Below are 16099 nucleotides of genomic sequence, written 5' to 3' on the forward strand. Positions count from 1 at the left end.
ACCTAAAGTATTTATTTAATGTTACTTTTACTTTTTTACTTTTTTGGAAAAGCCCTAGCTTTTCCAAAGCAGATTCCAAATAGCACAAAATTATTTTACCCTCTCTGATTTCTAAGCATTAGTCTCTGGTTTCAAGCTTTGCCTCTGCTTAAAACCCCCCCAGCTTTTTCCTAAATCTGTAATTTGTTTAGGCTGTGATCCCTTCCCACCGCACCAGTAGCTCAATACCTCCCTACTTGTGTATCTTGTGAGTCTTCCATGTGCACAGCCCCAAGAACTGACCAGCTCATGTCTGTGGTGAAGCTTAGAAACGCTTTACTGAGGCAAACTAGACATTTGCCTCAAGGAGATTATATAACATGTCATACTCTGTCATCATCAACTGCTTTCCTCCAAATTAGCCATAGCATCACTGCAAACGCATCTCTTCAGGAATCTCTTGGGACTGTATATTATACATACTATATTATATAGTGTGTGCCTATTTTTTTTATAATTTTAAATTTAATAATTTTATTTCAGTTTTCACCTCCAGTTTCGGAATTCCGTACACAGACACAGGTATTAAGTAACTTGATCCTGGAATTAAAATGGAGGATATATCAGTTTCTAGATATCAGTTTAAGGAAAATCTGCTGTTCCATCCTGAAAGAAAGCTCACCATTTTCATTTACTTTACAAGAAAAAAATCCAACAACCTGCTACTCTCTCTTCTGTTTTTTGCTGTGGCTCTCTCAGAGCACAGCTTAAACACAATTTCCAGTTGTTCTCATTTCTGCTGACAGGATCAGCACAAACCAGAAAGTAAACCAGACATGACAGCGCTTCTGGCTCCAAATGAGTGAGGACCTGGAAGAAAGTTTGCCTGCTCAAAATTCATGTCAGTGTACCCACTGCCAATAAAGACGCTATTTATATTCGACTCTCTGAATGACGGTGCATGCAAACACAATGTCCCCACAGCTCAAGAGCTGCTGAACAAAGTTGTTGGCACAGATCCAGATTGGCTCAATATAGTCAACACAGCAGCTAGGATAGGCAAAGTCAGCTGTCTTTGGAGAAGGCATGTTCCAATACTCTCAGTTACTTTAATTTCTATTATATCTTCATATGAAAGCAATTATCTCGTAGATACAGCTCTGCTTTATGTGTTGTCATGGCAGTCTTTTCGCTTCTCAGATTATTCATCAGCAGCAATATTTGCCTCACAGGAGGCATGTCGTTTACTAAAATATTTTAGAGTACTTGAGATCCTTGTTTTAGAGGCACTGTTTAATCATTATAATATATGTAAAGATTAAATTGAAGCATGGGCCAAACGGGTAGTTGAGTTGATCCATTTTCTTATTGATATCTTTCCTACACCCTTTACGTCTCTGACTATGCTGTCCAGACCAGAGATGGATGAAGAGGGCATGCCTATTGGGTGGCAGCATGGATACTTTCAGTGCCTGATAAAATCAGCTGTGACAGGGAGGACAGACGTTAGTACTAGAGACTGAGTTCATCGTTTTAACTGAAACTTATGATGTCTCCTGTATCCAATTAAAACCTTGGGAAGGTCCCAACAGACAGAATTTAATTGCTGTAATTGCAAATTAGCTAGGATGACTGTGCCTGACCACTGTAGTTCAAGAAGGTAGGTCTGCAACATTTTTTATGTCCTTTTCCTAGTTAATGTATTTCATCCCAACACAGACTATAGTGCCTTGATTTTCCAAAACACGTTACTCTTACCAGCAGTTCAGTGTGGATGGGCCATGTCAAAGGCTGCACTGCTTTGTAAAAAGAACGGATACTGTCTGACAGAACTGGCGTTTTGGGAGACCATGGCAGCAGCCTCTAACTAGGGAAGACTTTTTTGTGTGCTGTCTTAGAGACTGTGGTTTTTTGTGTTTCAGCATTGATTTTGCATATACATATTTTGTCAGACCCAGCCTTCCATTCTCTTGCTTCGCTAAAGCTCTGCAGATCCGTCGTGTTCTTTCACATCATGTTTCCAAAGCACTTTACTGATATTTCCTCATTCTTTTCCTCCCCTCTATTGAAAAGATATATAACATAATTCTCCCAGCTATGACTACTGATTATATGCTGGCTCAGTCTTGACTTTCAGATAGCAATCAAGGCTATCTAACGAAGTGCCTAGGAAATACAAAGGGCAAACTCCACCTAAAAAATAGGTGGAGTTATGAGATGTATAGGTAACTAACTTCAACAGTGACCTTTACAGAGCCTTAGAAATCACTGTGAGACATTGCTTGAAGAATCTGCAGCTTATGGTGTAATTTGTTGTCAGAGTCATCAAGTCATTTTTAATTTGCTTCTCCTAAAAATTTCTCTTTTGTTCTAAGCACTGTTTTAATTAAATGCAGAACAAAAATAAATAAAATCCTATAACACATATAATTATTAATCACAGGCGTTAAGCTATTTTTCCCTGTGTATAAGAAAATGTCTTTCAAACTTAAGCAGAAAACTCTCCTCCTACATAAAAATCACAGTAGTTCTGTGTTTCTTATACCTCAGTGATACTGTGGGATAGTTCGAAGTAGAAATGCCTAGATGTTAACCCAATGTGAGGCTCTCCTTTTTTTCTCAGACTTCTCAGTAGTAGGATTTTATCTAGTTTTTGAAGTAGGTATTTTGCTTTAAAATTATCTAGAATTACCATTTTCTTTTAAATTTTATATTTCCCCTGAAATTTTACAAATTAAGATTAAAAAACAGTTTCTCTTCCCCTTCCTCCCCCCCATTGTCTGTAGACTTCTTAAAGCATCACTCAGGATTGAAGCATTATGGAAAGAGGGAGAAAAAGATTTTGGGGGTGGGAGTGAGAATGGGATGATTGGGAGATGTAAACCACACTTGGCAAACCTGTTCTCTCACATTTTATAAGACAGTAAAATCTGCATATGGCAAGATGCTCTTTTTATAAGGGGGAAAAAAAACCCTTGTAATTTAAGTCAGGATATCTGGAATTCTGCTGGGTGAGTTTTCAGAAATTTTTCTGGAAAGCATGTTTTAGTTTTGAAAATAAGCAAGTCACTTGGCAGATTTTTAGAATGGGCAATTAAATATAAAAATCAGAATGCTATATTAAAGGGTCATGTAATAAATGCAATATTGTTTGCAGGTGCTATCTCTTTAACCAGCGAAAGGGATGCAAACATGTTTCTTTTAGCCTGCTGCAAGGTCCCACTCTATGGGATGGAACAGAATTGGAGTGCTGTTCTGACCTCTAAAGGCCAATTTTTTGCTATTTTCTGGCATCATTTACTGTATCTGATTTGATTTCCAGAGGTCATGTACACACAGACCTGTACAGGGCTAGACTCTAGTTCTGCTCCATGGTAGTGGGAAGATGAACGCTCTGGCACCACTTAGCTTTGTGACAAAACAGCAATGCTTAGAAACTCAAAAAGGGGCTTCAGAATTGAACCTGTGGCCTTCTGCACACAGGAGACTGAAGGAAGTCCTGGACCTATGGGCCACCTAATTCATATTGCCAGAGAACCGTCCTACTGCACATCAGATAAAGGAGGAAGCTTTTAATTGTTTTGAATTTGCAATCAGAATAACAGAGAAGAAAGTATAATTTGGATGGGGCAGAGTAAAGCTAAGGAGGCTCAGGATAAATGTTCTGAGAAGTTGATTTCTTATGAAAATTATAAAGAAAGGTGTTTTGGAATTTGGATGAAGCCTGGATGTATGGATCAGGGGAGAAAATGCTAATGATCCCTGGCCAAGGATTCTGAGTGGCAAAGTAGTTCTTGGTCTTGTGAAGAGCGACCAGTACATGCTGCAAAGCAAGGAGGGGGAGGCAAGAGGGAAGTCTGTTTTGGCCATAGCATTTTGAAGTTGATAACGAGTCATGTAGAATAAGCCTGAGGGGTGGGCTGAGAGCCAGGACAATGTCAGGGGAACAGGCTGTAGTAGAAAGGTAAATATTTTATATCCAAGTGGATGATTGTTATTAGAAACGTGAGAAGTGAAATGAATGTGAAGAGAGGCAAAGGGTTGGAGTGGCAGATTTAGCATGTGGTGGACCTGGAAGAAGAGGTGCTGAGGGGGAAGGTGGAATCATGCAAACCATGGGGAAAGCGAGATGTCAGGAAAGGGAAAGGCTTTTGACCAAGGCACCAGGTGGCTTTGGCCAGACTGGGCACCTTGAGATGTGGGGAGTGTCACATCGCTGGAGAGAGCAGTGAAGAGGACAGAAGCCAGAAGGGATCCTGGCATAGTTTAGAAATGCTCTTGCAAATGGCACATTCAGTGAATTCGATGAAGTGGCAAGAGTGAGTGGAGAAGCACATGATAGTACCATTTCTGGTAAAGAGAATTTTTATTGTTTTTATTTGACAAGAAACACTAACATTTCAGAATTTGTTCCTGTTCTGCTTAGAGTGAGAAGTTAAAGTGTCAGAGCATTTCAAGGAACAAGACAAAAGTCCCAATGCTTTACAAACAGAAATACTAAAACAAAAGAAAGGCAAAAAGAATTTTTTATAAAATTGAAAAGAATTCTGAAACAAAGATTCTCTTTTTTTTAATTAAAATTTGAATGATCATTTTTGTTTCAATTTTCCTCAGCATATTTCTAAGAAATATTTTAAATAAGTATTTTCTTTTGGGAATGTTCATTTGATCACAAAAAAATAGATGCTGACTGAAAGGAAGCTCTTTTCCCCCCCCAAAAAAAAGTTCTCTTAGTTCTGTGTGGCATTAAAGCACAGCATTTTGCTTGAGGATATTAGAGTGTACCTATTCTGGGAAGGAAAAGCTGCCAAAGGCCTGGAAAAAAAATATAAGGCTGAGGAAGAAAGCAATGAGGATGTGGGTAGTGCAGATGGGGTAATGGAGGAGAAGGTGTGAAAAATCTCTTTGTGGTGAGAGGGAAAGGAAATGGAGATTACAGCTGCTGACAGCCTTGTCATCCTTCGCTTTGTAGGCGTCAGCTGGCCTCGCAGGGAGAAAGGGGCTTGTGGAGTGCATTAGGCCTCGGAGCAGAGCGGGGGCCGGGGAGGGTGGCAGCAAGCATAGCGCATAGCACGGCTGAGGGATGAGAGCTGCAGCCAGTGCTAGCAGAATGTAAAAATCTGTACCATAGCACTTCCTCCAGAGGTGCTCAGCACCGTAGGGCCAGAGGCAGTTACGAGCTTGGCTTAGCACAGACACGCACATGTGAAATGTTGCTCAGTGAATTCAAGAGTAAGTTTCCAGACTAATACAGCAAGCTGCCTTCCTGCTGCGTCTTTATGGGCTGCAAATGTCCAAAAGGCTGCAGACCTTCCCTTAGCCAAAAATGCAGCTTCATCTGAATTTCTGTGTGCTGCTCTGTGTTGTCACTTGTTTGAGGTAAGTGTCAGCTGGATCCAGCTGCTATTTAAATCAGTGGCACAGGGGATGCTCAACACCTCGGTCAGGCCACTTCACGTTTGGCTATTTATAACCGGAGTACGGTGTGAATGTGAGGCGCATGCACTTCAACTAGTTCTTTTGCTTCACACTGATATGACCAGGCATTGCATGTACATGAGATTACTGCCTGCTCTGATGCCCCCTAAGAACTCTGGAGAGCTGCATGAGTTAAGCCTAAAGTGTTTTTTATTACATTTCAGTCAAATATTTTTATTATATTTCAAATTTCATTACTTTATGATCATCAGTTACTGATTTTTCATCAGTCAGTGACTATTCTAAATAGACACTCAAAGGCTTTTACATTGGTTAAGTAATGATTTTCTCTGCAAAGAATCCTGTGGTTTCCTACAACAGGAACTTTATCAGAATAAAATCAGAAGTAGCTAATGGTAGCTGCAGGATTTGTAACTGACAGGCAAGCCTGGATTGAAAGGAGCTTTGGCTTTTTCTTCCTTAGCCTTGAATTTTTTCCTTGAGTACATTCTTGTTTCCACTTACTAGATTAATTTAGGTTTTCAATATATAGCATTAGCCTGAAGAAAATTAATTTCTTTTTATAGTTACTCTAAACCAGAGAGCTCCTAAGTGTGTTTTCAGTATTTCTGTGTTGCACGGATATTTTTGCCTGGCTGGACTTTCTGACTGAGACTTTCAAATCTTGCGGTCCCCTACGGGTTTCACACAGTACGTTACTGAGGGGAGGGCAAAGCAGAAGAAATGCCAAATTGAGAGGAGTGAGCTCGGCCACTTTGGGTGTTGTGCTGCTGCAAGAGAGTTGCTTCTCTGATCATTGGGCTAAAATCCCAGCCCGATGGAGGGAGAAGGCTGTGACCTGCGGCTGCTCCCCTTCCACACACGCAGCAGTGAGGAGTCGTCCAGCTGCAGGAGCCCAGGCCAGCTGGGGCGAAGGAACCTCCCTGCAGCAAAACCCTTCCAGCTCCGTGCTGCTCTCAGCATGGCTCTCAGGATGGAAAGCTCACATTTTCCATAGGGCTGCAAGAGCCTTGGCAGTTAAATCATTCTTATGTTTCTTTCTTCCTTTCCTGCGGTGATAAACAGAAAGAAAAATTTTCAGTGAATGCATGTGGTACCTTCTAAGAAGAGGAATTCTGGCTTGTTTCGACACATTAATATTGATGTCTGTGAAACAGTTGGGTCATTTTCTGTAATTTTCCTTTCTGCTACTGTCTTCCAGGTGCACACGTTCAGGGGCCCGCACTGGTGTGAATACTGCGCCAACTTTATGTGGGGCCTCATTGCTCAGGGAGTAAAATGTGCAGGTAACAGTGATTCAGTCTTCTTTTCCTAAGACAGTCCTAATGTTGTAACTATTTAATTTGCTGTCTGCTCCATTGTAAACCCATGTGGCAAGGGTCTGGTCTGACCCCTGTTAAAATCAGAGAAGGAAACATACTCATTCTGCTGCAGATGATTTCAGTAACATCACTGCAGTGATGCAAAGCACCTCTCAAGTGCTCCTGGAGGGGAAATAACAGTAATCATCATCATGGGATTTTTTTTCCTCTCAGAATAGAGGAGAAAATAGGTAGAGGAGTCGTTAGCTTTATTTCTTTTGTAACAGTTGTATGTATTGGTAGGTGAGAGAAACTCACGGCGGGTCATGATGTGCAAGGTAGGCAATCAGTAAATTTCTTGTCACTGTTTTGAAGCAGGTATTCAGGTTAACTTTACGTGTAAGCCGGCAGACTCCCAGTGTGCTATAGACCCTAAGTCATATCTCATCTTTACAAACTTAAAATAATGGTAAGAAAAAAGATGACGAATAAGAGATGTGTACAGAAATGTTACATAAACATTCAGATGCTTATATAAATGTATTGCACACATGGATGTCACTGCAGGCATTTCTGGGATTAAACCTCTCTGAAGTAAAATAATTTGACAGTTTTATTGATATCCTCTGAAAAGAAAGGACAGTCAGCTTTTTTAAAGGCAAAAAGGATCAAAGTGATCAAAAATAGTTTACTGTATTTAAAAAGTATTTTATGACATTCTAGCAACCACATTTATAAAAATGGTACAAAGAAATGTTGATGTACAAAGAGCTGCATATGTTGCCCTGGAAACTGAATTTTCAAGCTAATTTAAGAAAATCTGCTCTGTCTAAAGCTTTCTAGAATCTTGTCTCAAGCAAATAAGAGAGCATTTTATCACAGCACTGTAAGAATAATGTAAAATTTAAAATAATTTATAGCCAAAATGTGATTAAAATATTTTAAAATCCTTCCACCATAATTATTTGAAATGCAATATTGTGTCATTATCAATACACTCTGCACTGGCCAGGATGTTGTATTATAGAAACAACTGAACAAGACTGCAGTTCTATTTTAAGAAATGATTATGTAAAAATGGCGTTTCCTTTCTCAGTATTTCCCTTCCCCCCCCCATAATTATTTAGGATTGCAGCCATGTCTTTCACTTAATTAAATGTGAATCAAGATTTTTAGTACCTTTCAGTACCTTTTAGTGCTGTTGGTTTTGCACAGGGTGTACAGTGCTAGAAGAGAAAGAGGAAGCCTGATTTTGTTCTTGGATCATCTACAGACTTATTTGGTTGCATTTTTACATTAAAGTATTTATGAGCCAGAAAATGTACTGTCTTCCTTTCTCACCTGAAGTAGATTCCTCAGTTTTGGCATTTAGGAAAAATACCAGGTATATTCAGATTTTATGTTAAGTAGCTTTGATCCCAGAAGGTCAATAAAGATGAACAGTATGAAGGTTTACAATGCTACATGGCACTGTGGAATGAACAAAAAATACTGCTTTTATAATTAAACCTAACATGCTTATGATTTTGTGCTGCCTTTTTTTTTGTAACTGCAGTAGAGCTGATTTCCTACTTCTATACAGATTATTCTCAATTGTGAGTTTCCAAAAACTTAAAACTGTTTTTCTTTTCTTCTTATGAGGACAGTAAGTAAGTACTGTGTGTCTTCTTTTTTCCTCCTTGACACTGTACAGGAACATATGTATATTAGATGACTTCATAGTTTCAGAAACTATAATTAGGGCTTGCTTTCTTGTTTAAGGTTGTCATATCAGTGTCGATAGCTTCCAGTAATTTCAGGGATCTTATTTACATTTTAAAACCGCGTGTTGCAAGACTGCACTTGCTTGCTGAAGCATTTGTGAGGGGCTGCTGCACAGCATGGCAAAGGTTTCTTAGGCTATGGCCAGAGCCCTTGCGCAGGACCCGCAGCCTGCGGTGAATTCATGATGTGCAGGACAGTCCTGGCAGGGCGAGGAAGAGCAAAGGGCAAGACGTGCGGTGGTGAGATCACCTGCAGGCTCCACAGGACCCTCCTTGCTCTTGCAGCACCCCGACTAGCCAAATGCTCGGCTCCATTCTCCTGAAGGAGCGGTGGCATGGGTCACTCATCAGCAACCTCCTCACTACGGCAAGATGTCGTATTCTGAATGGAGGCCAAATTCAGTCCTTTTCAGCATGAATAATGGTAGCCGGGAAAGGTGCTCTCCAAGACAAGAGAGTCTGATGTGGAGGAAATGGGAGAAATACAAAGGGGCATCCAGCACACACGCTGAATGTCATTGTCCGAGAGGTGTGGAAATATGCCTTCAAATTCCCTAAAAGAAATATTAATTAAACAAGCTTCTCTAAAAAGCAGATTTATAAACACTTCACTTCCTAAGCCTGGCAGATCTGTTTCCCGTGTGTCTTCTGAGTTGTTTGCTTGAGGCTGAAGGGCAGGAATATCAGGCTTTCCCAAGGAAATTATTTGCAGCATATCCATCCTGTCAGGCTCACTTGACGTGCTAGCCTCACCACATGGCTAACTTTTAGCCACCGGCCAACTTCAACAATAGTTGACAGAGAGTTTGGGGCTTCAAAGATCTTTTTATTCTCAAAGATTTCAGGAAAATTAGCAGCTGGGTGGAGGAGAAGGGCTCCGATCACGGTCCCATTAAGGGGGAGGCAGCAGGACAGACTCAGCCATTGCTGTGTCTGCCCTGCGCTAAGTCACCAGCACTGGCAGTTCAGAGGCAGCCTGGGCACATGCTGTGGTGGAGGGTTATATAGGACATCAGTACAAATGAAGAATAGCAACTAGATAAGGAGCAGATATTTACAGTAGTCTTTTTCTTTGAGTTTTGTTTTGTCTTTTTGAAAATCGGTGGGGGAAGGCTGGTTGACTGAGTGTTCATTGATGTGGTTTAGGTTGGATTATGGATTTTGAATTTTTTGTTTGTTTGGTGGGAGTTCTTTTGGTTGGATCTTTTCAATTTATTTATTTTAGTCCTGCTTTATTTCATCCAAACAGCTGAGTTTCAGTGTTCCTTTTGTGCCTTATCTACAGAAGTGTTTACCTGCTCCTGTCAGCTAAGGCTGTACAAACCATCAGAGTGTGAAGTTGTACAGATCTAAGCATATCAGAGGAAAGTCAGAGGTGCACAAATACAGTGAGGGCCTTTGTGGCATGTGGCAAAATATAAGCAGGGAAGAACCCAGGCTGAGTGCCATAGGGCTGGCTGGATTTACATGGGTGTTAGTTTAAAAAAAGAATAATCATTTTGCTCCTGAACTGAGCAGTTTTAATACTGAGACACAATAAGCAAGGAGCCACATGAGGCCATTGCTTTTCAGAGTAGATTCTTACTTTAAAAAATTACAGATTTTAGCAGGAGGCAGCCCACGTGCATTCAGATAGGGTTCAGTGCCACCCCAGAGAAATCCACAGAATTTGTTTTGTGGTCGGTGTAATCATTGAAATACCTATGAGCAAAACTGCACTTACCATATGTAATTTTATACTTTTTAAAGCATTCCTTTTTAAAACAAATAATTGCACTTCTCAAGAGAAATCTATTAGCTGTACAGAAGCGATAAGTTTAACAAATATAAATGTATTGCTGCTAAGCTCAACCATTTAAAATCCTGTTCTCAATAGAAGCGTAGAAAACATATGGAAGAATAAAAGTGTGGGACAGTCCAAGACTGCACAACAAAGATAAATGTCATCTGTTTCAGAAATGAGTAGGAGGGACAGGAAGAAAAAGTAGAGCTTGTTTCTAATGGCTGATAGATTAGGTTATGTTATACAAACAAGCTGATCCTTTGAAAAATAATAAACCAGAGCCAAACATTTCTAGCATTACATATCAGGCCATAGCAACCAGCTAGAATGCCTTAGCAACTTGAACTATTCTTTATTTCAGTTCAACATGACTGACTCCCCAGCCAAAATATGGCCTTGGGTGCGTTCAGGATCTTTTCAGATACATACAGGATACCATACAGGTATCCTCTAGAAGATAGGTTATCCCTAGCTTAACCTTATGCAGACTATATGACAGACAAAGAGGAACTTTTCCCTTCCATGTCTTTTCCCTTCCATGAAGACCAGAGGTAATGGTAGCCACTGTGTTTGCCATCTGAGTGTTAGTGTTACTGGTTGAAGTAAGACGTTGGCCATCTTGACTACAGATGTTTCAGGATTAAGGGAGGATATAAAATGCAGGAGATTTTCTTATCTTCCATAATTAAGACTTAGGCTCATGTCCAGGATTTGGATCCTGTAGGAAATGAATCAATGGACTTAGTCTGATTTCTATTGTATGCATATCCAGAGCAAAACAGAAATCATTCCTTGTTCCTTAAATTTTATTCTCTGAAATTTGATCTATATTTCATCAGCTTGTTTAAAGAAAGATTTATTTTCTTAGAGTGAATCCTTAAAATAGGCATCTGCCTCTGAGGGTCATGCTTCCATTTTTTGCATCCTAACCACAGGCACTTAAAATTTTTGTCAAATGAAGACTCATCTGTATGCAAGGAATCTGCCTTTTCTGACGGAGTGCTCCATCTCCAGGGTGCTTTCCTTAGGGCCCTTGCCACAAGTAGAAATGACTGAAGAAGTGTTGAAAGTTACTGTACCACCAGCTTATTTAAATGTTGAAGCTCAGCAGAAGCTAATGAAGATGTAAGAGTTTACCCCAGCTCAAGATCCATAAACTTAAAAAATATATTCTTAATTACATTCCACCTATGTAAGGCTCTTCTGTGCTTACAGGGCTTTTTCCATTGCCCAGAATGTATTCAGGAGAGAAGCTATAACAACAGCCAAAGAAAACTTGCAGATAGGCATCAGGAAGTTCATTTTATGAATGATACGTACATGTAACGCCCAGTAACATTAATGGAGACTAGTGCATATTATTAGAGACTAGAGCACAGCGTTAACAACGGTGTCGGTGTACTACTCAACCAGACTTGTCAAGCTGCTTGTGCAGTTATCCTTTCCCCCTCCCCACCCCATCACAACCATTCAAGGTACTGTATAATCAACTCCTTCTTCAGCATCCTTTTGCTTATTGTTCTTAATGAATAAGTCATTTAATCAGAGGGGTTTTTTAGAACTGGCTAGTTTAAGAGCATTAATTAGCTTATGTTAAAGGAAAGACTCCGATTTTTTTGATGTATTTTACTAGATCCTTTTGATAGTGTTTTGGGCTGCTGCTTTTTATGTGAGGCAGCACCACTCTCTGAGGCTGTATATAAAATGCTATTTTTGCTGCCTTGATACATTTGCTCTGAAGTGTCTCAGTCTGCCACCCATGTAAGCAGTTGCCTGTCTTTGCTTTCCTTGGAGTAGGTGACCTATCTCTACTTGGGTAGAACCCATCACCTTACAACTGAGACTGCTTTCTGAAGGTGGCAGCTTTACCCCATTTGTCAGGTACTGCACTGGAGGCACAACTCTCAAGTGGCTTGCTCAGGGTGCCACACTGTGCCAAGATTAGGAGGGAAACCAGAGCCTTCAGAGCCATGCTTCACACCACTCCCACACTTTTTAGCATAAACCTCTGAAGAGCCTTTAAAACTTCTTGCGGATAATGTAAATCTACCTTTTAGCTCTTAAAGCTGCTCCTCAGAGTGACAAAATGCATAAATTTTCTTTGGCATATTTCAAAAATATAATTAGAGTGATGTATATAGTATATGATATCATTCTTATGGAGCATGATCAGTGGCCACATTAACCAGTAAATCATAAACGAGAAGAAATCTAAAACAGACTAAAATCAAATCAACAGTATAACAAAAAGCAACAGCTAAGTAAGTATATTTTAGTCTCTGCAAATATTTATAATGTGTGCTTATGGGGCAGTATTAATGTACATACATGTTTTGGCTCTGTTCATGCATTAATATGAACACATTATTTGTTCTTTCGGCTCAGTGGACTAACATCAGTATTAGCGGTTTCTAAGAAATTACAAAACCTTTTTCCAGGTATCATAAGAAAGTATTGTCAGGCTGGTTTTAAATTTAATATCTCTCATAGAAGTAATGTCATAGCCCATCTGAACTCCTAGATCAATATGCTATGAAGGCTAGGGTAGCTTATATGAAACTTTTAGAACTGTCATCTAAAATTACTCTTCTTTTCCTAAATTTCCAAACTTCCTTCATGCTCTTGAATTTCTGATTGTATTTTATGGTGAAAGATGGCCACAGTTTGATGGCACTATAAAAAAAGAGTAGTATGCAAGTCTAGTCCTGTGAATTCATCTCTGTATAGGGTGAAATTCTGATTAACTAAAGTCAGCAGAAGTTTTTCTATTGACCTGCTTGGGGCCATGACTGCATCCTTTAAATCAGTACTGTATCATTAAAGGATTTATCAGCAGATACGACACTTTAGGGGGATTTTGCTTTAGCTCCTCTCCAGTCCTGTAAAGAGTCAGTGGATAAGGTCTGATGAACTTCTGTAAGAAATGGATAATACTCTTGGTTATTTTAGAGTAGATCAGGAGTAAAGCTACTGAAGTCAACTTAGTTATTATGGATTTATTTTGATGTAAGTGAAAATATATGGAATCTAAATTTGAAATAACATGAATCCTCTTGGTCTTACTCAAGGAACTGAGCCAAATGATGAAGCTCATGTGTGAGTAAGGCAAGCAGTTTTGAGGCCTGACCATGTGGAAGCACTCAGAGAGATTCAGGACTAGGCTTTCTTGTTCCTTCTTAGTTGATTCTAAAATAATGGGTTTCTAAGATGTCATGAAGCATCTGCAATGAGAACAGAAGGCATTTTCATTTAATAATATGCAATTTGCAGTATAATTCCTGTTTTCTATACGGACAAGTAAGCTGAGTATAGTTACAGTAGAAGGTTGGCACATTCTGTTGAATTCCACAATATTCAATAGAAAAAAAGGGTTGACCTCCTGCCCATATGCTTTTTACCATTTTTGTATTAGCAAGACAGATGGTTACCCTTCTATCAGTGTTTGACTGTGGTTATCAACTTAAATCAGAGACTAGTGACTGAAACGTGACTATTCTGCCTTTCATAAAGTATTGTCAGCCCAGAAAAAGGATCCACCCAGTAAAAAGCACAACACTGATGAGTTTCAGCTTCTTTGTTAGAACAAATAAAAACTTCTTGTTATAAATTCACTGAAATTTTCAGGAATTATTTATTGATTTGGAATTGCTAAAGAAAGTAAGGTGAACGTCTACATTTACATAAGAGGTAAAAAAGAGCTTTGATTGTTAGAATGATACTGCACAGCCCAATATTATTATTGAAAATAGTGTTATTGTATTTTTTAAGAATTAAGTGTCTGAAATATTTTTAGGTTTTAAATATTCCTCAGGAGCGTTTGTAACCCCATGAGAAGGAGGTTGATGCATAAAATCCGATCAAGTATAAAGGAAGAACAAAAGAGGAGGAAAGTCGACTTTTTCTTTTGTAATTATTATTCTGTTATTAATGAGGTCACTTCCAAAACCCATTTGAATGTTTGAGATTAGCAGTAACATAATTATTTTTGGGAAACAAGGTTTTCAGGTTGAAAATGTCTCTGTAAGGAAAATATTTTAATGAAATAAACCTTTCTTGTATATAAATACCATTAGGATGATCTCAGTGAATCCAGTAATTGTTTTAAGTCAAGTATAAGATACTTGAAAGCATATTTTCCCTTTTTTAATGTATTATAGTCTTAATTATCCTTGGATTCCCATAAACATAACTCTCAGCTATCTGTGTGTTGCTATCTGTGTGAAGTAACTAATTTGCACTCACAAAATTGCTAGTGAGTTCTTTTAAGTGAGACCCAGCAATTCCAATCTTCTACACATCGTTTCTGACAGACATATTAGAGCGTTTCTGTATAATGTTTTACTATTTAACTTTTCATACATGTTGGAGTAGGTGTCTCTTGCAGCAATTTTAGAAATTCTACATATAATAATTATGTTTGCTTTCATAAATTTCTTAATTTGCCTCCCTTCTGTGTGTGCCTTAAGATACTGCCTCTAATTATTTGACTACATACTATTGTTACTCCATGACCTCATTCTCATTCTGAATGCAGAATGGATGGTACTTGCTAAATAGCAGCTATTCAGTATTTTGTTTTCCCCTTGTTAAATGTGTGACCATTGGTCTTACTAATGGCACAATGTTCAAACCTTACTCTGAAGGATGAGAAATTTTCCTCCGCATTTCATAAACATTTAATGAATTTGTTTCTCCAACACCCAGAGAAGGCAAGACCATACTCCCCTTCCCATTTTACAGCTGAAGAACTAAATATTTCAGGTCAAATGTTTCCAATGAGTTCAGGTTCTCAATTTAAAAGCACTGAGGGACCTGTTTTTTCAGAGTTCAGACTAAATATAATACTGGTCATATTTAAAGCGTATTTAAAGCTCCCCTTGACTTCACTAATTTGTATGCTCAGAGTTTCTTCATTCCACCCACCAGAACCATACGTAAGGTAGTGACTACATTTGAAAGGTTTGGCTTTATTGACTGTAGTCATGCACCTTCCAAGGAAGGATTTTAGAACATTTGAGTAAACGTGTGATTTAACTAAAACAGGCAGGGGAAAGCACATGCTTTTGCTCTTGTTATTTCTTCCGTGTCACAGATGGAGAAACTGAGCAAGTATTAAAAGAGCCTAAGTGGCCAGACTGAACTTCTCTACAAGCAGTTGCGAGATGCAGCTTCCGCGGCAAAGCCAGGAAGGGACTGTGGAGCACAGCGAGCCCCAGAGCTGGGGCACGGAGGTGGAGCAGAGCAGCCAGGCAGCACCCCAGCCCTGCCTCGTCTGCAGGGGGAAGGGGTTCAGATTGCATGACTTGGCCAGGGTGTTGTCTGCAAAACAAAATCACAAACAGGTGTTAAATTCAGAATTTGCAGTTCCCTGTCTTGCACATTAATCACTCTTCTCAAAGAAGGGAGTCGTTCCTGCACAGAAATAGCTAAAGAGAATTTTAATTAGCCATTTCATCTGGAGCAGGATTTGTGTAGGTTTTGACTGATTGAAGGTGACATGCCGAACTCTAATTGCTGCCATGAGATTGAGTGTTTTACAGAGAAGTCTAAGTGACAACGCAGGTTGCTTTACAGGCCTATTAAGTAAACAAAGTGCTTTTAGCAGCAGGCTGTGGTGACTAGTGGAAATTAAACTTGGCTATGAACTTTGAGTTTTACTATTTCATAAAGAACAAAGTCAAATAATCTATGGGACGTTAATGAAAATCCAGGTATCACCAAAAGTATCTCAGGAATCAGATGGATGGTACCTGCTTAATAGCAGCTTAAAAACGAAGGGAATATATAGAGAGAGATATTCAGTACCACAGTGGGAGGAGAAAGTGCAGATTTTC

The 16099-nt window shown here is 39.3% G+C and overlaps 1 protein-coding gene across 4 annotated transcripts in view; it reads left to right on the forward strand.

The window, feature by feature from the left end:
• Positions 1-16099, forward strand: part of CHN1 (chimerin 1) — a 105569-nt gene that overhangs the window by 80770 nt on the left and 8700 nt on the right. For all 4 annotated transcript variants that reach the window (XM_067299028.1, XM_067299030.1, XM_067299029.1 and 1 more), the window contains one exon: positions 6620-6704. In XM_067299028.1, the coding sequence (XP_067155129.1) occupies positions 6620-6704 (85 nt within the window). The remainder of the gene's footprint in view (positions 1-6619; positions 6705-16099) is intronic.

The sequence above is a fragment of the Apteryx mantelli genome, chromosome 6 (genome assembly GCF_036417845.1).
Source record: "Apteryx mantelli isolate bAptMan1 chromosome 6, bAptMan1.hap1, whole genome shotgun sequence".
Taxonomy (NCBI): domain Eukaryota; kingdom Metazoa; phylum Chordata; class Aves; order Apterygiformes; family Apterygidae; genus Apteryx; species Apteryx mantelli.